At 52.3% G+C, this 23,166-nt stretch overlaps 1 protein-coding gene across 10 annotated transcripts in view; it reads left to right on the top strand.

The window, feature by feature from the left end:
* PTPRS (protein tyrosine phosphatase receptor type S) overlaps positions 1-23,166 on the top strand; it is a 99,198-nt gene that overhangs the window by 55,322 nt on the left and 20,710 nt on the right. For 4 of the 10 annotated variants that reach the window (XM_087816677.1, XM_087816675.1, XM_087816682.1 and 1 more), the window contains exons 7-13: positions 10,277-10,546; positions 12,023-12,604; positions 13,614-13,747; positions 14,243-14,387; positions 20,412-20,717; positions 21,860-22,053; positions 22,196-22,222. In XM_087816677.1, the coding sequence (XP_087672803.1) occupies positions 10,277-10,546; positions 12,023-12,604; positions 13,614-13,747; positions 14,243-14,387; positions 20,412-20,717; positions 21,860-22,053; positions 22,196-22,222 (1,658 nt within the window). The remainder of the gene's footprint in view (positions 1-10,276; positions 10,547-12,022; positions 12,605-13,613; positions 13,748-14,242; positions 14,388-20,411; positions 20,718-21,859; positions 22,054-22,195; positions 22,223-23,166) is intronic. The other 6 variants (XM_087816679.1, XM_087816678.1, XM_087816684.1 and 3 more) reach the window with 4 other exon arrangements.

Here is a 23,166-nt window from a genome sequence, read left to right as displayed (position 1 = left end):
CTGGGAAGCATCTACACACACTTCCTTTTGGGTCCCTTGATATTCCCTCATACCCTGGGGGCTCCCCTGCCCCCAGTTCTGCCTGTCGCCCCCTTATCCCTGTGTTGGTTCTCTTCAGTCCTTTCAGAAATTTTAATCTGCCGCCTCCACTGTTTTTGTTCCCTCATCTCCTGCCTCCTAATGGATATTTCTGATCAGATTTGTGGTAGAAACAGCTTCTTCCTGCCAGGAAATGGGCCTGTTCAAACCCCACGGCAGTCCCAGTTGGCTCATACACTTGACTCCATCACGCCCCTTCTCCAGCCCCAGTTTCCCCATTTGACACACCAAGCCCCTGCCATTCTTCCTTCACCTGGGAGACCGGGCGGCTCCTCCCTCACCCACAGCCTACCAAGCGTAGCCCACCAGGCACACAGCCCCACTGGCCCTGAAGCAGCTCCTTGGTTCTGCACCTTGGGTTTTGCATCTGGTCTCTGAGGAGGAGGCTGCATGGAGGGAGGGGACGGGGACTTGGGTGGGCAGGTGGGCAGGGGGCACACATTTGATCTGCTGCCACGGCCCCTCTGGTGAGTTATAGTGCATCCATGACTCCAGCTGACTGGTCTTCGTCTAACCTGCTTATTTTTCTGCAAACACCTGGGATGGGGGTGTATAAGTCTGGCAGAGCTCCAGGAGAATGTGGATTGCAGGGTGGGGGTGGGGGGCTCTATCACGGGTATGACAAGGGAGGGGGGCCTCTGTGTCCCCGGCCCCCTAGAGGTGGGGTCCTCAGCATGTGCTTCCTTCCTTTGGGAGGGGATCCAGCCTCCCAATCTTTGCCTGGGTCTCAGATGCTCCAGAATTGAATTTAAAAAAAGAATCGTGGAAGGCAAATGTAGATCTTGTTTGTCAAGGAAGGAGTGGAGGAAAGGAAAAAGGTCATTGCTGTTCTTTTTTATTTTTTAATTTTAATTTTTTTTTTTGGTTTAAAGAAAAAAACGACAACAAACTATTGCAGCTTTTAGCCTTGGGAAGTCCTCTTTTTACTCTCTGTATCTCCCCTATTTTTTCTCTTCTCCCCATGTCATTGTGTTCTGCATCAAACCCCCTTTACATCCCTCAGAGCTTCGAGAAGGTTGGTGTGTTTTTTTCTTTTTTACTTTCTTTACCCACATTTTTACATTCTGAAAGTGACACGCACACACACAAAATACACACAGACACGCATATGGACACACACAGACACGCACATGGAAAATGATGGAAAAATCAACTAAAAAAATTAAACTAACGGAATACGAATAATAAGCGCAAAGCAAACAAAACAAAACAAAACAAAACCGCCAAGCGAGAGCAAAAACCCAGAAAGACACGAAAATCTCAGCCGCGCCCAGCCCGGCCTAGGGCAGGCCGCACACATGCGATGCTTGCATTGTGGTCGCCTCTATGCATCCTGTTGGTAATGTTGTTGCTAAGTTTTTTGCACTCCTCGTCGTCATGGTAACTTGGGCCTGATGCATGCTGGGAGAATGTAAAAATTTCTCTGCATGCCACTCTTGTCGGTTCGGTTTGGTGAATTCCCGACACCTTCTGTTGGAGTGTTTCTCGTCTTCTGTTCCGTTTTTCTCTTTTGGTTTTCTTCATTTTTCTTTCTTTCTTCCTTTTATTTAATGATGAGTTTTTTTGTTTTGTTTTGTTTCATTTTGGGGGCAAAAAACCGATCAGTTCGTTATTTTTTCCCCCTCCCATTCCCTTTCCCCGGCCCCCTCCTCCTCCAAAGCGTTTTTGTCTTTGGCTCTGTCGTGTGTCTGTGCTATTTGATTTCGGTTTCTTGGGCTGAGCTGCTCTGTGGTTGTTCTCCAAACGCATTGTGATTTAAAAGCCAGTGTTCCTGTCCCAGCTACCGTCCCGGAGGGCGGAAGTCCCACAGCTGGGATGCTGCGGCAGAAAGTGACCGCCGAGTGCAAGGGAGGGGGCTAGACAGGTGGTGGGAGGTGTCGTGGCCCAGGTGGGGGGTGGGAGGAGCAGCCGGGTTTACCTGACCTCCCTTGGCCAGCCCGTTTGCCCGGATCTGGTGCGGCGGCCCTGCCAGGCAGCGGTGTTGGAAGCGGACTTAAGCAATTCCCGTTCTGCTTCAGCATGAGGCCACCTCACCCTCCCAAACAGCCCCAAAAAGCGGCGTTTGAAACGCAGCCAAATGGGCAGTCGGCATCTCGAGGCCTTGTTCAATATAGTGACAAGTCGAAGTGCGGGAAGCGGTCACCCGAAACTGGACCATCCTCCCCAAATGATGCATGCCTGACCCACAGGCAGCATTCAGAATGGCAGCTGGTGTGACGACTTTGTGGGGCCTGGTTGGGCACAAATACGGAACCGCCCATCAGAAAGCGCAGCCTGACAGACTTTGGAAGAAGGACAGCCAGTCATCCTGCTCTTTAGTGTTATGCCCTCGCCTCCCAGGCAGTGTGGCTGATTCCCCCACCCCCTCGCAAGCTCCGGGTCTAGTCACAGGTGTCTTTTGCCCAGTAGTACAGCACGGTCACTTTCTGAGAACCTGAGCATCGGAACTGTGGGATTCTGGAGAAAACCCAAGGGAACTTTGGACACAGCCTCTCCACCCCTCCACCCCTCTCTCTGCCTCCCCGATTCTCTCTGCCTTTCTCTCTCTTTCAGCTCTCTTTCTCTCTCTGTCTCTCACTCTTGCAGACCTTCAGAGATGCATGCTCCCATCATTTGCTCCCTCCCTTGAATAAAGGCAAGCCCTTGAGAGTCCCACTCAAACCTCCAAACCAGTCTCCAGTAAAATCCATTTAGATTTCTAATCCCCAGCCCCCAGCCACTACCCAACATAGATGGTAACTGAGGGCAGAGGCCAGCCTCTTTGGGGGTCACCTTTCCCCCTATTATTCCTTACCTGCCTTTGATAAATTCCCAATTATTAAGCCTAGGGCCAAGTTGGCAAGAGGAGTTTAGATGCAAAAAGAGGGGGTGTATTTCTCTTGCCTCCTTTTTAATCCAGCGTGAGAGCTCTCAGGCTGACCTTCATGGAAGTCCCAAAAGATGGAAGAGAGGGCTCTCCCAGCCTCTACTAAAGTTGAGTCCCAGTGAATTGGAGCTGAGGGAGCTGAGGATCTCTGAAGACCACTTGGACTTTGGGGGCAGTATTGCCTAGTGGTGAGAGCACAGACTCTGTGCTCCAACAGACCAGGGTTCAAATCCTGCCTCTGTTCTTTGACTCTGTAGCTTGGGCTAGTCACCATTTCCTCGTCTAAACAATAAGGATCATTAATATGCCTATTTCCCAGGGTAGTTGGGAGGAGTCCATCAAGTTCATTAACAATCCTCAAGTGCCGTGTATAGTACATGGAACAAAAGAAAGTGCAAGTGGGATTGTAGAACAGGGAAGTTCAAGCAAATGATTTGGACTAGTCACCATCCATTGTTTGGGGACCTCAGTTTCCCTGTTATGTACTTCACAGATCCACTGTTTGAATAATATGGCTTATGGGAAACTGCTTTGAAAGGGCAGAGGCTAATTCATTTGCTCAGATCTCATTTTTTGCTAGTGCCTTTCTGAGGCACTGGTCGCATTTTCTCCTGGCTCCAAACCCATTCCTGTGAGATCAGTGGCCTCCCCAGAGCCACGCCTCTCATCTCACGCCCTGTCACTCCCCTAGGCAGTTCTGTGGCCACAGTATCAGAAGGGGGCAAAAAAAGGCCCAGCTTGGGTGCTAAGCTACCCTTGCAGATAAGTGCCAGCCCACCAGAAGAGATGGGCCACCTGGCATGTTCTGCCCTCAGAACTACAAGCGTTTACATTGTTGCCAGAGCATCCAGTCCTGGGAGTTAATTGCAAGGAATTTCCACCTCAAATGTAACTCTTCTTCAGTTCACAATCTCCAGGGTTGTTTAGGGGGTGGAATATTCAGACCTATCACTCTCTTCCTGAACTTTATCTCAGATCCAAAGGACCGAAGTAAAAACCAAGCCCATTTTTAAATGCAGCTGGCAGCTACACTCCCAGAACTCCCTTGGGTAAGATGAAGCTAAAGCTTTTGACAAGATGGGAAGATGGTCAGATTATATGCTCCTGGGCTGTTAATGTTCTTCTTTGTCTCTTTAAAATTGTAAGGTACGAGTTAGTGGCAAAAGGTGGTATCTTTACCACTTGGTCTAGCAAATTAGCATTATTGAACCACAATGCACAGGACCCGGTTAAATGATGTGCCACATGCTTCTATTGTGGGAATGTGCAGGGAGAATTCAGAGCAAGCTGGAGACAGTGGGGAAGAACTTTCCACTTCCAGGGGCCTTAAGATATCATCAGGGTTTTAGAGGAGGCCATGTGGGGCTGGGGTCATTTAACACCCAGTCTTGAATGCTAAACTAAGAAACTGGGGCTCGATGCCCATCACCAGGGGGAGATCTAGATTGCCCCTATTTCCAGGTGTTCTTCAGAACCTTTTATATGAGACCTGTGCCCCAGTCTTTTCAGATAAATCTGTGTCATGGAGTTTTATGGGACAAATTGTTCTTAAAATTAAATTTCTGGCACTCAAGCCATGTAATTAGTGGATATGACCTCTAAGTGCTCCCTCTACCTCTTGGCCTGCCGAAACAGGAGTAGATGAAGATATTGGGCTTGGAACCCCTCTCACCTCCTATATCTCCCGAAAGACTTCCAGAGGATGTGTTGGCGAGCTCCCCAGTTCTGCTGGTTATACCTAGCCATGCCACCCCCAAGACCCCTGACTTGGGGGTAGGCGATGGCAGATCAGGACCCAGCCCTTCTCACCCACCCTTATCCCTAGGGGAGAGGGGGCTCCAGGGTGGGGAGGCAGGCTTTCCTCCGTTTGGGCACGGCGGGCGGCGGGGAGGGAGGCGTTCTGCAGGAACACTGAGCTCTAGACACCTCTCGCCTGCTGCCTGCCTCACGCTCTTTGCATTGCTGTTTCCTCTGTTTTCGGTGGGGGGTGAGGGGAACATTAGATTACACCTTGTCATTTGGAAAGCCCTTGTCTCTGGCTGCAGTGAAGGGGTCAAGGGGAGTCAGTTGATTGGCAAGATGTCATCCCAATTTCTACTAGAACCAAAAAAAAAAAAAAAAAGTGGGGAGAGAGAGGGTATTAAAAAAAACCCCAATAAAAAAATCTATAGTGCAGTAAAATGTCCAGTTCAAAATGCCAACTTGCCAAGGCCGCTGGTCAGCCCGTGGGCCAAGGTTCCAGCCAGGTCCCTCCAGGCCTTGCATGCTATCCTGATGGCGGAGGGAGCTGGTGGTGGGAGAAGGGAGGCAAGAGTGGGGGGAGGGAGAAGATGCACAAGGCAGGCGGTGGTGGTGTTGGGGTACCCATCCTCCCTGGGCTACAGGCTGAGGTTCAATGGAGGGGCTGAGAAGGGATTTGAAATTAGGCCTCGGACCCCCTCCCTTCCCCTGACAGGTGTAATCTAAGCTTAAACCCGTGGAGGCTGCAGAACTTCTTGGCATCTCTCCCGTGCCCTCCCCACCCTCATTGTCATTTTGGAGTCCGGAGGAGCATCCAGTAGCTTCTCTCACCCCAAAATGCCCAGCAGAGCCCCACCCCCCACCCCCTCGGAGCTGCGGCTTGCTGAATCATTGAGATGTCTGACACTGTTGAGTTCCTTACCTAGTGCTTCAACCAGATCACCTCACTTTTGAGTTTCCCCCTCCCCCCTCCCCCACCCTTCTCCCCTGAACCCCACTTTGGTGTTTGAGTTTCTGCCTCTTCCTGCTTGGGGGAGGGGTTGTCTCCCGGTTGCTTTGATGGTTTTTGAGTTGTTTTTCCATGTGAATCGGGGTTTGAAGCGACCCACCCCCATCCCAAACCCGCCCCCCCCACCGCCCACCTTCCTGACCCCCTCACCCATGCGGGTCCCCCCGCTGGGACCCCCGGCTACTCGGTGATGAGAAGAGCTGGAAACGAGAGCCAGCTGGAGCGTGCTGAGGACCAAGGCTGGTGTGGTCCCCTTATAACCTGCCTGGACCCTCCATTCAGGTCGGTAATTGGGGGCGGGGGTCCCGCGGGGCCACTCTGTCCCGTGGGCTCCTCGCCCACCTTACTTTCTCACCCGCACCTCAAACTTGCAGCCGGGGGTGGAAAGATGACATGGGTGGGTGTCAGCACCAAACTGGGCAGAACACAGCGTCAGCCGCCCGTCCTTGCCAGCTGGGAGGATGCCTGGAAGCCTTATGAGACCCCCAAGGGGGTTCTGAGTCACCTAGTGCCAATGGGCACAGTCCTCCCCAAATTCGTGGCGAACCAGCCCTCTCCCCACATCACACCCTTAGAAATGAATAGGGTGGGTGAGAAAGCAAGTGGGCAAAGTGTCTTAGGTGTCAGCTTTTATAGCTATTGGCAGATCCATTTAACTGATGGCTGCCGGCCATGTTGGGGATCATAAGCACTAAAATTACTGTTGTTGATAACTGCCCTCCCACATTTAACTGACTTATAGTTAACAGCCTTGCACGGCAAGTCTTTTACTTATTCAAGATGTATGCCTTGTCTCTACTTCTGAAAAAAGATACCTTCCAAATGATGATACTTCCTAAGGGAAGAATTTTTTTTTTTTTTGGTAACATATTTTTATTGATTTCAGAGAGAGGAAGGGAGAGGGGGAGAGAGAGAGAAACATCAATGATGAGAGAGTCATTGATCCTGCACGGCCCCGACTGGAGATCGAGCCCGCAACCCGGGCATGTGTCCTGACTGGGAGTCGAACCACGATCTCCTGGATCCTAGGTCAATGCTCAACCGCTGAGCCACGCCTGGCTGGGTGCTAAGGGAAGATATGTTAAGATCAGATGTGAACAAGATCTTTTGGGCAAGATGTTGAGCCTTACAGAGGAATAAATCGGGCTCACATTTAATCTTTAAATTCTAAAGCTCTTATGCCCTTTGATGTTCCAACAATCCCTTTCAGTGTAAGCCTTTTACTGAAGGCTTCTGGGCATCTATTTTGATGGCTGCTGGTTGTTATCCAACTGGCGGTTACTGGGCATTATTCAGTTGATAGCAGTATATAGGCGATGGGTACTTTTGCCCTCTTTGGTGTCTTCAGTGGGTAAGGACACACAAGTTTGAAAGAGCCAAATGCCAAAAAGGGACATCTGGCTATAATTCTTGCTACCTATAGGTGACAGAAGTCTCACTTTATCCGAGGCAGGAGCCAGGCATGCCTGGCTTTGATCTCTGGCTCCATCACTTCCTTCCTTTGTGTCTCTCAGCTGGCCCTATCACCTCTCTGAGCCTCTACTCCCTCACCCACAAAACTGGCATTAGAACATTTGCCTCTCAAAGTTGGGGGGGGGCAGAATAAAGTGAGATGGGGATTTAGTAGAAGTTTTTACTATTTCCTTTTAAAAAAATGTTTTAATTGTAATCCATCCCCAAACTCTCTTAAGGTAGAGAATCTAGTTGATCTTCCCAGCACCCTGGAAGTCCAGAAGGAAACTTCACTAGTCCCATGCCAGGCTGAGCTCTGTTCTAGGCACTGCCCCAGGCAGTTTAGTGGCCTCGAATGTCATTGATTGCCTCCATGTTACATATGAGGAAACTGGGGCTCCAGAAGGATGAGGGATCTTCCCAAAGCCACAGGGCTCATTCAGCCACATCAGCACCCCCACCTCTGCCCAGAGAGGTTTTCTGAGGCCTCAAGGAGTTGACCTTATTGTGCAATTAGTGTCTGGTCCTCTAGTTTTTGTTCAGCCCCAAATGACAGGCAAGGTGTCACTGAGAAGTGGGCCTATAGAGAGGGGCTCCAGTGGGGCCGGGCTGGTTTGCCCCGAACGTTCTTTCTCTGCGAGGATGTCACCTCTGTGGCCGCCGAGGCTCTTGGGTGCTGGGTAGGGGGGCCAGACCCTGTGTTCTGCCAGGGGTGGGGGGCACCTCCCCGGGGAAGCCACAGCCCTCCTCCTTTCAGACCCCGATTTTCAGCCCCACACCCATTCCATGTTTTTTTCTTTTCTTCTTGCTTTTGGGTGTTTTGTTTTGGAAGAATTTTTGTTTGGTTGGTGTTTTGGATTTTTCTTTTTTTCCGCTTTGTTTCTTCATTTGTTTCTTCTGGCTTGGACGTCGATGCCGTTTTCTGTCCTTGATTAATTAGCTCCCCACGCTCATCCCCCATCGTGTTCCGTTTCCATGACAACGCAGCGTAGGGCATCCCACTGGTATGCCTCGCTGTGGATGCTGGCGGCGGTGGCTGGCCTGGACCACGTCCGCTGGCTGGCCGGACCCCATTCTCTTCCCCCGACTCCCTCCCCCCAGCCCTGCCGGAAAGCCACCCCCCATCTCAGAGCCCCACCCATTACCCCCAGTCTGTCAGCATGGCCCCTCTGTCTCCTTTCCCTGTCCCAGTCCCACTCCTCCCCTCAGGGGATACCTTCCACTTCCTCCATCCTGTCTCCAACATGACTCTGGACTTTTCGTGGGGCTTCCTTTTCCGAAGGGCTGCCAGCGTCTTGGCCCTCCTCCCTACCCTCCCAGAGCCCCCCCTTCTCTTTGCCTCCATTCAGAGATTCAGAGAGCAGAGGTTAGGGTTTCTGCTGGGAACCCAGGCTGCCTTCCTTTATCCCTGTAGCCCCCTCCTCTGTAGAGCAGGCTACACCCCCTACAAACACCCTCTTAGGGGTGCATCTGTACCCCCAATACCATGTGAAAATTAGAGGCAGGTCGGAATGCTGAAAGTTGTGGCCCTGTTTTGCCTTTTGAGACTCTACTCTGTCCTCTCTACAGTTAGAGACAAGACTCCCTGGCCCACCCAAAGCTGGGGATCTGCCCACGTGGCTTTTCAAAGCCCCAAGATCTTAGCCAGGGACAAGCGCTGCCTGGCTGGAAGGATTTACTAGGCTAACCTCAGTCTTTCCCACTGCGGTTATACCTCCCTTAGGGGCAGCAAGCCATTTAGAAGTTCAGGCGCCCGTTAGCATGAGCCCCTCACCACACCCCCCGACCCAGAAACCTGTCCAACTTCTGAAAATGGAGCCCCCGAAATGCGTCCTGCTGCCTTCATGGTCTGCGAGATGGGGCCAGAAGGCTGCATCCGCTTTCCTGCTAAGAAATGCACAGAACATGTCCCTGTTTTCTCAGCGTTCAAGTTCATTCCCCACGTTTATTATTATTATTATTGTTGTATTCTGCCAGGGCTGTGATGTAACAATGTGACATGTCACATTGGGTCACATCCGCTAGAATTAATATGCAGCATTGAAGTGGGCCCCCTCCCTCCTCCTCTCTGTCTCTGTCCCCCCCTCTCTCTGTCCCTCTCCCTGTGTTCTTTTTCTCTCTCTTGCCTCGTCTGTCTCTTCTCTCTGGTACCCACACGAGTGTGCACTCAGGCCCCTGAGATCCAGGCCTCTTCAATGCATTAGCTCTCTGTTCTCTTCCTGCCTCTCTCTCCTTTTCTTTCTTTTTCTCTTTCTCTTGACCAATCTCTTTTGCATGCTGTTTGTGACTCTGAGAGCTGCATTTATCAATGGAAACTTGTGAGATCCGACAGAAGCTTTTAGAAGGGTTTCTATACCCAAAAACCACAAAAATTTCATTAGAGTTTCTCATCTTTTCCTAGAGGGCCCCCAGGGAAGGGGGTGGGGCCCAAGTCACCAGGGGGGTGAGGGTGGGCAGCCGGCCGAGATTCTGGCCCCCTGTGCCTCCTGGTTCCAACTCTTCCCCTGACTTTCCCTCTTCATTCCGTCCTTCCCAGAGTCCCCCACATGCAGCCAGGCTCTTCTGAAGCTCCCCACGTGGGAGAGCGTGTGGAGGGTCTGCTCCCTGAAGCCACATCTGTCATCAAAGATGAGAAACAGCTGATAAATTTTTGTGTTTGTAACTGTGCTGTGACCAGTCCCTCTGGTCTCTGAAACCCTGTTGCTATGAAATAATGCTTCATGTCTCTGATTATATATCGATATATCTCTATTGTTTGTGAAGTACCTTCCTTTGAAGTTTTGGTTTGTTTGTGTTGGAATTTGGTTTTAATTTGGCTTCTTTGTTTTCTTTTCATTTGGAATAAAAAAAAAATTCAACTGGGGGAAAAGAAACAGCCATTTATATTTAAATTGTTTTCCGCTTTTTCCCCCCCTTTTTTTCTTTCTTCTTCCTTTCTTCCTTCTTTTCTCTTCTCTCTCTCTCTCTCTCTCTTTCTTTCTTTCTTTTTCTCTCTCTCTCTCTCTCTCTCTCCTTTTCTTTCTTTCTTTCATCTTCTTGCTTTTCTTTCTTTTTTCCTCTGCATTCTGCCCCCCCACACCCAACCCCATGCATCTCCCTCCTGCCCCCAGTCCGCCGCGTGGCTCCTCGATTCTCCATCTTGCCCATGAGCCACGAGATCATGCCAGGTGGCAACGTGAACATCACCTGTGTAGCCGTGGGCTCACCCATGCCATATGTCAAGTGGATGCAGGGAGCTGAGGACCTGACACCCGAAGATGACATGCCCGTGGGTCGGAACGTGCTGGAACTCACAGATGTCAAGGACTCTGCCAACTACACGTGTGTAGCCATGTCCAGCCTGGGCGTCATCGAGGCTGTGGCCCAGATCACGGTGAAATGTAAGCAGGGGGCACGGGGGAGGTAGGTGGAGGGACCTCAGGTTCAGGTGATGGGGTACAGGTGGAAAACCTCTGAGTTTTGGCATTGGACATTTGTGGCTTTGAAGGGGACAGTTCTGTGGACATATATTTATTGGTTATAAATTATTCTGGGCCTGGCCCCATGGCGTGAGGCATAGTTTTGCTCTGTTGACCCCACAGTCCAACGTGGGAGATGCCTGCGCAGCCATGTAGCTATGATACATGCTAATTAGGGTTGTGATGGGGGGTACATTGGGCCATTCACACCCCAGAGTAAAGGCCCCATCACCCAGGAAAGTTAGGTCAGGGAAAGACTAAAAGTTGAAAGGGAATAAGCCGAAGAAGATGGGGCACAGTTTGAAGAAAAGGGAATAGCTTGTGCAAAGACTCAGAGAGATACGGAGGGTAAGGTGTGAGGACTACAGATTCTCCCTGTGTCTCAAGTTTGTGGTGAGATTCAGAGGAAGGTGCCCACAAATATTTTTCTAGCTTTAGAACAGGGGCCAGCAAACTGCAGCCCTAAACTTTTTTAAAAATGAAAGTTTTATTGGCACACACCCATTGGCTCACGCCTTATCTGTGGAAGCTTTCTGGCTACAAAGGCAGAGCTTAGTCTCCACAAATGCCTGCAAAGCTAAAAGTATTTACACTCTGGGCTTTTGCAGGATAAGTTTAATGAGCCCTGCCCTAGGTCAGCTAACGGTTTGTTGGTCATTTTCCCGAGGGATTGGACTCTTGGTGAATGCTTCCTGGGCCTGTGTGGTGTGACATCTTGGGACGAGTGGTAGAGAAAGTCACAATTATCCAGGTGCAGGGACACAGCTGTAAACAAAACTTGAGCTCTGCTGGTGGGGAGAACAGACACATGTGAAAATGAGATAACCTTGTGTGTGATAAGAACTGGGCAAAGTAGCCTCTAGCCTGGTGGTGAATGAGGGCTTAAGGGGTGATTTTAGAAGGAGCTGGCCAGGCGTCCATCTGGGCACTGCAGGTACTGGAACAGGAAGTGGGAGCAGACAGAAGGGCCCCGTGTCTGAGCAGAGTGACCGCAGAGAGAGCTGTGGACCAGGGTCCGCCAGTGTTTGCTTCAAATATAAATATTTTTGTTAAATAGCAATTTTTTTTTTTAAAGTCAGTATTTTCAGCTTTACAGGCCAACTAGCCTCTGCTGCATGCACTCATCTGTCCTGTCATGGCTACTGTTACACTGTGACAGAAAAGCAATAAGTAAGCGCTGCTCCAATAAAACTGTATTTATAAAAATAGGTGCCAGCCTTTGGACCTTCATTTGCTGACCCCGGCTACAGGTAATGGGATAGGGGTCGGGTCCTTAGGCCCGTGGTCACTGCCAAGGAAATTAAGGCTCAGAGAGGGCAGTTGTGTAGCAGAAAGTCACACAGTTTTCAAGGCCTGCAGGCAACATGCCCAACGTGTGACCATGCCCCCCACCCACAGCTCTCCCTAAAGCCCCCGGGACTCCAGTGGTGACAGAGAATACAGCTACGAGCATCACCATCACATGGGACTCGGGTAACCCAGACCCTGTGTCCTACTACGTCATCGAGTACAAATCCAAGAGCCAGGATGGGCCGTACCAGATCAAAGAAGACATCACCACGACACGATACAGCATTGGCGGCCTGAGCCCCAACTCCGAGTATGAGATCTGGGTGTCAGCTGTTAACTCCATTGGCCAGGGTCCCCCCAGTGAGTCAGTGGTCACCCGCACGGGCGAGCAGGCCCCAGCCAGTGCACCGCGTAATGTGCAGGCCCGCATGCTGAGTGCCACCACCATGATCATCCAGTGGGAAGAACCCGTGGAGCCCAACGGCCTGATCCGAGGCTACAGGATCTACTACACCATGGAACCCGAGCACCCTGTGGGCAACTGGCAGAAGCACAATGTGGACGACAGCCTGCTGACCACCGTGGGCAGCCTGCTGGAGGACGAGACCTACACCGTGCGTGTGCTGGCCTTCACCTCTGTGGGCGACGGACCCCTCTCAGACCCCATCCAGGTCAAGACACAGCAGGGAGGTGAGATGCCTGTGAGCATGGCTTCTGTGAGGACAGCAGGATTTGGGGTGTCCCAGCAGAGGGAGAGGCAATGGTGCGATGATGTGCTTCCTCCTAATAGGCAGCTGGCAGATCTTGCCTGGAAGACACAAAGTGATTTATTTGTCCCACACGATGCTTTAAAATATTTTCATGCTAGCGTTTCAAAGCAGGAAGTTGTCCCAGAAAACCCAAATTTCTGGCTGTACTTGGAAAATCTGATTTGGCAAGCCCACGGGGCTATAGTCAGACATCCAGAAAGATCCCCGTGGCTGCATCTGAATAAAGGTGCGGTTTCCAGTTGCCTCCCTCTTCTCCGTTAACTGCCCAGCCTGTCAGCATCTGAGTTTGAGAGCCCCTGTCCACTGCTCTCATTGGAGAAATTCATGCTGCCCATTTTGAAATAACAAATGGGACGTGCATGACCCAAAGGCAGTGGGCCAGTCTCCCGCTACTCAGGTAGAAGGACCGGCATTGGGGTGGAGAGCATCTAGGTGTTTTGTACTCCAGCTCTCTGCATGTTTCTGGTCCTTCCCTCATGGGCTGAGACTTCCTGACCCTGAAATCCAGGAAGACTGAGGCAACCCAAGCGAAGGGATAGCAGGGTTGGGATTCTGCCAACAGATTGGAAAGGATGGAGATCCATATTTCCAAATATTGTCCCCACCAATTTCTCTGACAATTTGAGGGAGGGGGAAGGTGCTGGGGTGATTTGAAAAGGGATTTGTAAATGTTTTTTCCATTGGATGCAGAGAGGGTGGGAGAATTGAGGTGGATAACTGACAACAAGAAGGCAATAGGGGGTCCCACGGGAAAACAGGAGTAATAAGGCCAGTGGGAGAACATTCTGGAAGCCTCTGGAGACAAACAGCCTGAGCTCCACAGGACTCTCTTTGAGGAGAATGCAGACACGTGGCAGGTTAGGTGCCCCAGGGGTGGACCCCTCCCTGGCCTCTCCCCGATTTCTGTTCCTCTGCCTTTCCGCCCCCAGTACCTGGCCAGCCCATGAACTTCCGGGCCGAGGCCAAGTCTGAGACAAGCATCGGGCTCTCGTGGAGCCCCCCAAGGCAAGAGAGCATCGTCAAGTATGAGCTCCTGTTCCGGGAAGGCGACCACGGCAGAGAGGTACCTGGGGAGCCAGGCGGGGGGCGAGGCTGCAGCGGCGCTCACTGGGCCTCCCTCGCCTGCTCTGAGCTTCCTCTCGAACCTCCCTGACTCTGCCTGGATGTCTCTTTCCCCTGCTCTTTGCCTGTGTATTGCTAATTTTCCCACCTCTCTCCTGTTTCTCTATCTCTTTCTGTGTCTCTGTCTCTTTCTCCCCCTTCCCTCTGCCCACTTTATCTCCCTTTTCTCTCCTGTCTCTCTCTCTCTCTAATTCATTGGTGTTTCTGTGTGTCTCTCCATTTCTCTTTTCCTGTGTCTTATTTGTGTTTCTGTCTCATAATCTCTGTCTCTCTGTTATACCTGTTTCCATCTGTTTCTCTGTGTCTGTTTATGTCTCTGTTGTCATCTCTGTATCTCTGTCTCTGCTTCTATATCTCTGTCTCTCTGTGTCTCTCTGTCTCTGTCTCCCTCTGTGTCTCTGTGTGCCTCTCTTCCCGCCCCTGCCCCTGCTCCCAGGTCGGGAGGACCTTCGACCCAGCCACAGCGTTCGTGGTGGACGACCTGAAGCCCAACACGGAGTATGCCTTCCGCCTGGCGGCGCGCTCCCCGCAGGGCCTGGGCGCCTTCACCTCGGTGGTTCGGCAGCGCACGCTGCAGTCCAGTAGGTGTCTCGCGGACCCGCCCTCATCTTCTGGGGGGACCCTCGGCCGTCACAGACGTCCTCTGTGCGTTGACCCAGGAGGAGCCTGCCATAGGATAGGGGGTGGGGGTGCCTCTGGCCCATGCCCTCCTCGCTCCTTGACCTCAGACCTGTCCACCGGCGCTGTCCTCACTTTCCCCACCGGGGCCGTGGGGTCCTACGGGCTCTGGCTTCTCTGTCTTCCTGGGGACCAGTTTTGTGGCTTTTCCCCTTAGTTTGGGAGGAGTTCCTGACTGCACCTCTCTCCTCTTCCTCTTCCTGATTTGGGGCTAATTAGAGGGGTACATGAGGCTGTAACAGCTCACACCCCAGAGAGAGAAAAGGGTGCAGAGACCATCTCCCCAGGTGGCCCTTCCCCCCCAACACAGGGTCCCCATGACCAAGGACGAGTGGTGGGAACCAGAGCTGACACTGGGTTTTGGGGATAGTGCAGGGCCCAAATTCCTAGAGTTCTTTGCTGTACCTGCCTGGCCTCCCTGTCACAAACAAGTTACCTTTTGGCCAGGACACTACAGCCAGGAGCTGGCTCTGGGCCACACGGTGGCCCTCGACATTGCCCTCTCTGCCTCCTCCGAGCTCAGGGCCTACACAGGCCCCTCCTCCTACTGTTCCCTGCCTCCCTCTCTTCCTTCTGCTCTCTCCTCTCTGCTCAGTGTAGCCTGGCGTGGCCTCTGGTGTGGCCTCCGCCGCCGTGGTACCCACTGCTGTGGCCTTCGTCGTTGCGCCCCTCCTCCCCTCCCACTTCTCAGTCAGTCACGTGTAGCCACCCAGGCCTTGTACTGGAAGCAGCTTCAGTGTTCAAACATTCAAGCCCCCCTGGGTGTGTGCACCTGGGGGGAATCACGGGTCAGTCGAGAGTGACAGCAACTCGGGCCAGGGTGTCTGAGCTGCTGGGATCAGGGGCCTCGGAGACACAGCACTCCCCCACCCCTGCCCCCCTCCCTGCTCCTGCGTGCTCCTCCATGCCGAGCCCAGCGCTCTGCAGGTCACAGGCATCTGGGCGTGTTTGTGCGTGAGGCGATCAGTGAGGGTGTCCTGTGGCTTGGGTGCCACGTGAGAGACTGGCACAGGTGCCTCAAAGGTGAGTACGCGCTGGCCTCAAGCAGGTTCACAAAGACGGCCCACCCTGCGTGCTCCCCGCCTGCCCCAGTAGCTCTGGGCTGCACGAGCAGTCCAGAGCCCAAATTCAGCCCCCCAAATTCTCCGCTGCACGGTCAAGAGGCACACCTGCCAGAAATGGTGAGTCCGGAATCCCGTGCTGCTGCACACGTGTGTCTGTATTTCTGTCCATCCCCACCCCCTCTCAAGACGTCATGCAGGTTGGGCCGGATTGTGAAGGAGGCGGCCTCCAGGGTCGTCAACAAAGTGGCTTTGGCCCAGCCATGCGAACCTCGGGGGCGGCCCAGGACAGGGACCAGGGGAGAAGGGACTCTCCACTTCTCGCCCTCAGACGGGTGGGGCCTGAGAAAACTGGCAGCCAAGACTCAGGGCCAGGCGTACCCCCCCGGGGGCTGCGGGCTTCTTAGGCTGAACTCAAGGGTAGGTGGAGGCCAGACCACTCAGCCGTGGGTCTCCCCAGACACCGCCCCGCCTTCCCGCCTCGTCGGCACCTGTCCGGAACCGCAGCGTGCCCGCACGGGCCGAGCAGGGCTGTAGGCCCGCGCGTCTGGAGACCCACCCAGAGCTCGGTCTGGCCTTGTAGCTCAGCATTCGCCATTCCCTCCCTCGTAAGAAAGTCTTATAAGTTAGCAGTTGAAGAGTGGAAGGTAGGTAACCAGACTGGGAGTATTCTGGAAGGCGTCTTTCTTTTATTATGGTTTTCCTCATCATCATCACTATCACTGTTGTTTTGTATTTTATTATGGTTTTGGTTTTATTTTTCCTGCCCCTTTCTCAGCAAATCCATTCCTTCCAGCACATTCCTTAATTGGTTTTTTCGCTCCTGCCTGATCCCCTTGGGCATTTTTGGTTGGGATGGCTGGTCAAGAAATGGGGGAGGGGACCCAAAGTGTCTAGTTTTGAAGGAGAGCGTTCCGGTATTTCACTTTAAGTGAGGCTGGGGGATCATTCTAGTTGAAGTAAGTCAATGGAATGGCCTCTGGGGCCTCTCATAGCCTGATGACTTTGAAGACGGGCTTGTGATTCATCTCTGGATCCCAGGGTCTAGCACAGGCTGCTCATGTGGTAAATACTATAAACACATGTTCAGTGAACAAACAAGGCTAGCATGATGGTGAAGGTCCTTGACATCAAGCAAGGCCAACTCTCAAGGCCTGCAGCTGAGGCAGTGTGGCTCCAGCCATCCCCAACTGGCCTGAGCTGATAGAAGGTACAGGCTGAGGTCAGAATTCCCAGCCTCAAGCTGAGGCAGTCCTTGGAGAACAGCTGAGCCTAGGTTCAGACCCTGCCTCTTGCCCTTGGGCAGGCAACTTATCATTTCCCAGCCGCAGTTTTTTCACCTATAAAATGGGAGGTGATATATGAAAAGCACCAGGATGGGTGGGGGCCTGGGATCCAGTAGGTACTGAATCAGTGATAACAGAAAACCAAGCAGATGGGTTTTGAACCTGCTTTTACCACCTGTAACATGGGTAGAGCTGTAGGGGTGATAGTTCCGGCTCCCTAGGGGGATCATGAGTATTAAGTGAGGCATGACCAGTGGAATGCATTTTGAGTCTATAAAGGCTTAGGGTTCTGGGTGTGCAAAAAAGGTACATAGAACTTGAGATTTATTATCAGTAATGCCCATGGCACAGGATCTGCCCATTGTAGATGCTTAACACATGGAAACTATTACTGTTATTTCATAAAGCTTTGAACACACAGTAGGTGCTTAATATATGAGAACTATCACTGTTAGCACAGTGCCTAGCACGCAGTAGGTGTTCCATATATGCAGCTGCTGTTTTAAATCTAAACATGGATTGTCATGGTGCTAGGCATATAGTTGGCATTCAATGAATGGAAAGCTATTAGCAGTTTGTCCCAAGGTTAACCTCATGCCTGGCACACAGTAGGCACCCAGAACATGGGGGCTACTATTATTGTTCTGCAAAGCCCTTGGCACAATGCCTGGCATACATTAAGTGCTCAGTAAGTGGTACTTTCTTTAAAGAGGTTGGCCTGGTACTAGGCACAAAGTAGATGCTCAGATGGGAGCCATTGTCATTCTGAAAAGGCCTGACATGGTGCTGGTACACAGGTTTTGCTCAAAACATGGAGTTATTATCTGCAAAGCTCTTGGCACCATGCATGCAAATAGTAGGTGCTCAATAAGAACTATTACCATTTTTATATAAGGCCCTTAGCATAGTGTCTGGCATACAGTAGGTGTTTAATACATGGGAACTACTACCGTTATCCAATAAAGCCCTCAGCATAGTGCCTGGCATACAATAGGTACGTAATGTATGGGGACTACTACTGTTATTAATACCGTTATTGCCTGGCTGGCATCGCTCAGTGGTTGAGTGTTGACCTAGGATCCAGGAAATGGCGGTTTGATTCCCAGTCAGGGCACGTGCCTGGGTTGTAGGCTCGATCCCCATTGGGGGGCGTGCAGGAGACAGGGAATCAGTGACTCTCATCATTGATGTTTCTCTCTCTCTCTCCCTCTCCCTTCCTCTCTGTGAAATCAATAGAGGTATATTTAAAAACAAACAAAAATACAGTTCTTGCCACACAGTAGGTGCTTAAGTGAGAACTATTAATGTTCTATAAGGGCCTTAGTATGGTGCCTAGCACGTAGTAGGTATTTAATTTGTGGGAATTGTTACTGTTTTTCAGTTAACCCCCTAGCACAATGCCTGGCACACAGTAAGTGCTGCATAAAAGGCAATTACTATTTTTATGTTTAGAGGGCCATTATGATGCCCAGCCCATAATAGATGCTCAGTAAATAAGAACTCTGATCTATAAAGACCTTTGCACACAGTAGGTGCTAAATGTGGGCTGTGTTCTCTGTAAAGCCCTGAGCCTGGGACTAACATTGTAGGCACTTGTTTGTATTATTCTGTACAGCCCTTAGCATGCTAACTGGTACACAGTTGGTGCTCAAGACATTGGCATCATTTTCAGATGAGGCCAAGACTGTAGTCCTGGATGATGTAAGCCATGGGTGTAGGTAGCCTCTGGGGTCTCTGGTAAAACATGTTCAGTAAATAGATGCGTTTGCTGTTAACCTATGAAGCTCTTAGCACCATGCACATAGTAGGTATCCAATAAATGGAAATGGGGCTTTTACTGCTATTCCCCTAACAGTGCTATTCCCTGGCAATGCTATTTCCCTGGTACACAGTAGGTGTTCTGTAAATAAATGTGCTTATTGTTATCCTATGAAGCTCTAGCACCATGCCTAGCACATAGTAGATGCCCAATAAATGTGGCTTTTTATTGCTGTTACCCAGCATAGTGCCTGGCACAGAGTAGGTGTTCAATAAATAAATATTTTCCTATCATTCTTTGAAGCCCTGGCATGGTGCTTGGCACATAGTAGTTACCTAATAGGGCTTTTCACCTGAGGACATGCTTTTATTGATTTTAGAGAGAGAGGAAGGGAGAGGGGGAGAGAGAGAAACATCGATGTGAGGGTGAAACATCGATCGGTTGCCCTCTGCATGCACCCTGACCAAGAATCGAACCCTTGACCTTTTGGTGTACTGGACGACACTCCAACCAGCTGACACCAGCCAGCCAGGGCCCTAATGGGGCTTTTCTTGCTTTTCCACTTGGCTCAGTGGCTGCCACATAGTGAATGCTCAAAAATAAGGCTTTTATTGCTATTCCCTGGTAGTGTTACCCCCTGGCACACAGTTGGTGTTCAGTAAATAAATGCATTTACTGTTACTTTTTGAACCTAGGACACAGTAGGTTCCTAATAAATGGGGTTTTTGTTGCTATTCCTCTGACACACAGTAGGTGTTTTGTAAATTAATGTGTTTACTGTTATCCCATCCCTGGTGCTGTGCCTAGCACACAGTAGGTACCCAATAAATGGAGCTTTTGCTATTCTTTTGCCACAGTGCCTGACACACAGTCGGTATTCAATAAATACTTTACTGGTACTCTGTGAAGCTCTTGGCACCATGCCTGACACATAGTAGTTACCTAATAAATGGGGCTTTATTGCCTTTCCACTTGATATGGTGGTTGCTGCATAGTAGGTGCTCAGTAAATGGGGCTTTTATTGCTAGTCCTCTGGCACAATGTCTAGCACATAGTAGATGTTCAATAAATAAATGCATTTACTATTTTATGAAGCACTTGGCATGGTGTTTGGCATATAGTAGGGGTTCAATAAATAGATGCTTTTTTTAAAAAACTTCATCCACTGGTATGCTTGTATTAGTTTTAGAGAGAAAGGAAGGAGGAGAGAGAGAGAAACATCAATGTGAGAGAGAAACATCATCAATCAGTTGCCTCTCACACTTGCCCTGACTGGGGATTGAATCTGCAGCCTAGGTATGTGCCCTAACTGGGAATCAAACCCGCTCCAACCGACTGAGCCACCCAGCCAAGGCAATAAATAGATGCTTTTGCTATTCTATGAAGCCCTGGGCACCATACCTGGCACACAGTGGGTGCCCAGAAAATGGGGCTTTTATTGCTATTCTACTTGGCATGGTGCCTGACACATAGTGGGTGCCCAATAAATGAGGCTTTTATTGTTATTCCTCTTATCACAATGCCTGGTACACACGTGTGCTCCACAGGGTCTGTGGTGGTCCACCACCTAAGACCTACTATGTGTCAGGTGCAGCCACATCAGTGAGTGCAGTGTTCTTGGCCAGCCCTCCCAGCCCCACCCCCACCCATCTCACCTTTGGTTGACACCCACTTCTTTTGGGTTCGACTTCTCTTTGCTTTGGTCCTGTTTTGTTTGTTATCATCTTCTTTTTTATTTTCTCTTTCCCATCTTTTGTTTCCCCGCCCCCTCCCTGCCCATCCCGCCTCCCTTCCCCACCCCCACGTTCTCCCCCCCAATAGAACCGTCTGCCCCCCCTCAAGATGTTAAGTGTGTCAGCACACGCTCCACGGCCATTTTGGTAAGTTGGCGCCCGCCACCGCCGGAAACGCACAACGGGGCCCTGGTGAGCTATAGCGTCCGCTACCGACCGCTGGGCTCGGAGGACCCGCAACCCAAGGAGGTGAACGGCATCCCCCCGACCACCACTCAGATCCTGCTGGAGGCACTGGACAAGTGGACGGAGTACCGCATCACGACTGTCGCTCACACAGAGGTGGGACCAGGGCCCGAGAGCTCGCCCGTGGTCATCCGCACCGACGAGGACGGTAAGCACCACCCTAGCCTGGGGACCCCCGCAGGCCCCAGGCCACCCCGCCCTGGAGCCTTCTATCTGGAAGACTGGGCTGGCTGGTGGCCGAAAGGTAGACGCCACTGTCATGAGAGGGAGACATGAAGCACTCTCTCTCCCCAAGAAATCCTGGGCTCCCTGACTGGGAATTCTGTTCTAGACCCTTGGGCACCATTTGCTCCCTGAGCCTCGTGCCTGGAGAGTTGAGCTGGCAGCCCTGTGTTTTGGTCCAGTGGTGGAAGCCATGGAAACAAAGTGTAACAAGCAGCCAGTAGCACTTGCAAAAAATTTATGGTCCCTCACCCCAGAAACCTACCTTTTAGACTTATCTTGGGATGAGCCAGGACCTGCGGCTTCCTACCTGAGAGTAGGTGGACTGTGTGCTGATAACATTTAACTACCAGCTGTCTGGGAGGCGGAGACTGATTTGTACCGTTGGTCAAATTCTGGGGTGTCAGTACTCCTGCCGTGGCCGATTGCAGGTAGAAAGGTTTAAGCTGCAAAGTGAGGGGGATGCTCACGTGGCAGAAGCTGAGGGCTGGGGCTGAATGAAGCAAGCAGCTTCTCCAGTAAAACTGAGCCCCTTTGAACCTGGTTTGCTTTCTGAGCCACTGACCTGGAAGGTGTGGTTGGCAGCCCCACGTTGTGTTCTGGTCGTGGGCGGGGTGGCCTAGAGGCCTCTGACCCGGGGGCCCGCCGAGAAAGATCTCCAGGGCCGAGGGGCTGGCTGCGTACTCGGGTGTGCAGGAGCACGCAGCTGGGCCGGGCCTCAGCTTTCCCGTCTGTAGATGAGGAAAAGCCCCTGTCTAGAGGGCGTGCTGCGAGGGTGGTGGCGGCGTGCCTGAGGTTCTCCCAGCAAGGCTCAGGGCCTCTCATGTCATGTGGCCCTGGGAGGTAGCCAGGCACTGGGGCTGCTCAGTTACCCCAGCTGTGAACGGGGCGCGCCATCAGGGCCCCTTCCCCGGGCTGGGCCGCTGGTGGTGTGCGCTTAGAGCACCCCGCGAGCCAGCAGCTGCTTGTCACCCTGGCACCGAGCAGCCGCCCGGGGCAGGGCCGGGTGCCCCAGTAACAGGACCTCCCACCCTCCCCTCCGTTCCCGCTTCGCCCTCCCACCGCCAGTGCCCAGCGCGCCGCCGCGGAAGGTGGAGGCGGAGGCGCTCAACGCCACGGCCATCCGCGTGCTGTGGCGGTCCCCCGCGCCGGGCCGGCAGCATGGCCAGATCCGCGGCTACCAGGTCCACTACGTGCGCATGGAGGGCGCCGAGGCCCAGGGGCCGCCGCGCATCAAGGACGTCATGCTGGCTGATGCCCAGGTGGGTGGCGCTCGGGGGGGCCGGGGGCGGGCTGGGGTGGGGGGGATGTGCCCCACCCCGTGCTCCTGCCCTCTCGCTGCTTCTCTCTCTGGCCACCCGCTCATCTCCTCCTCTCTCCCCTGCCGCCGCCTCTCACACTCAGTGGGAGATGGATGACACGGCTGAATATGTAAGTAGTGCCCCGGCCGCTGGCGTGCTCTTTCCGCGGGCCGTGCCTGCCGTTCTGTGACACCCGCCCCTGCACGCCTCTTGTCAAAGGGTCTCCTCCCCTGGGTCCCGGATGCACACCCCATTACCTCTTGGAGCTAGCAGTCTCAGTTTTCACATGAGGCAAATGGGCACAGCGGCCCCAGGCGGCACCTGCTGGGGGACCCAGAGGTCACCCATTATCCTCCTTACCTGGATGGCCCCTAGACTCCCAGTTTTCTCTCACACGCACTCACGCACACGCGCGGTTTCACCATCATAGCTTTACTCAAGCTGTTCCTGAGGCCTGGAATGCCTTTCCTACAGCACCGACCCACTCCTCCATCCCTCTGCCTCCCCTGTCGGACCCAGACCAGAACTGGGTCACTTTCCAACGCAGCCTGACCCTTTGTCACCTGCCTCAGCCCTCCCTCACCTAGAAATTTCTTTCTCTCTTCAAAGCATCCACTTCATTCTGGCCCTTGAACGATGGAGGGGTCAGTGGGCCCAGGGTGGGAAAGGAGTCCTGTAGCCCCACCACCATCTTCATCGTTCCAAGCTTTCTCTAGAGACCCTGAACCAGAGTTGGGCAGGTCACTGCCTCTCTGGGCTGTCGTTCTGCCTTTCATAAGAAGCCACAGGCTCTTATGACAGCCCCAGGTCTGATGCCAAATTGACACTGGCCCTACCTCCTCCCATAGGGAAGTTTTAGCCCCTCCCACCTACCAGGACCCTGAGAGGGACTAAATGTGAGGCTCAGGGGAAGGAGACCCTCTGTTCATGCATCCCTGTCCCCCCTCCTCATGCTCTTGACCTGGGGACACCCACAGCTCCCAGGCATGCTGAACTTTGTTTGTGGTGTGCATGTGTGGGAACATGGGCACATGTAATGGTGTTCATGGGGGGGGGGTGCAAGTCAGGGTGCTC

The sequence above is a fragment of the Miniopterus natalensis genome, chromosome 4 (assembly GCF_054644295.1).
Source record: "Miniopterus natalensis isolate mMinNat1 chromosome 4, mMinNat1.hap1, whole genome shotgun sequence".
Taxonomy (NCBI): Eukaryota; Metazoa; Chordata; class Mammalia; order Chiroptera; family Miniopteridae; genus Miniopterus; species Miniopterus natalensis.
This window is presented reverse-complemented; position numbering and strand designations above follow the sequence as displayed.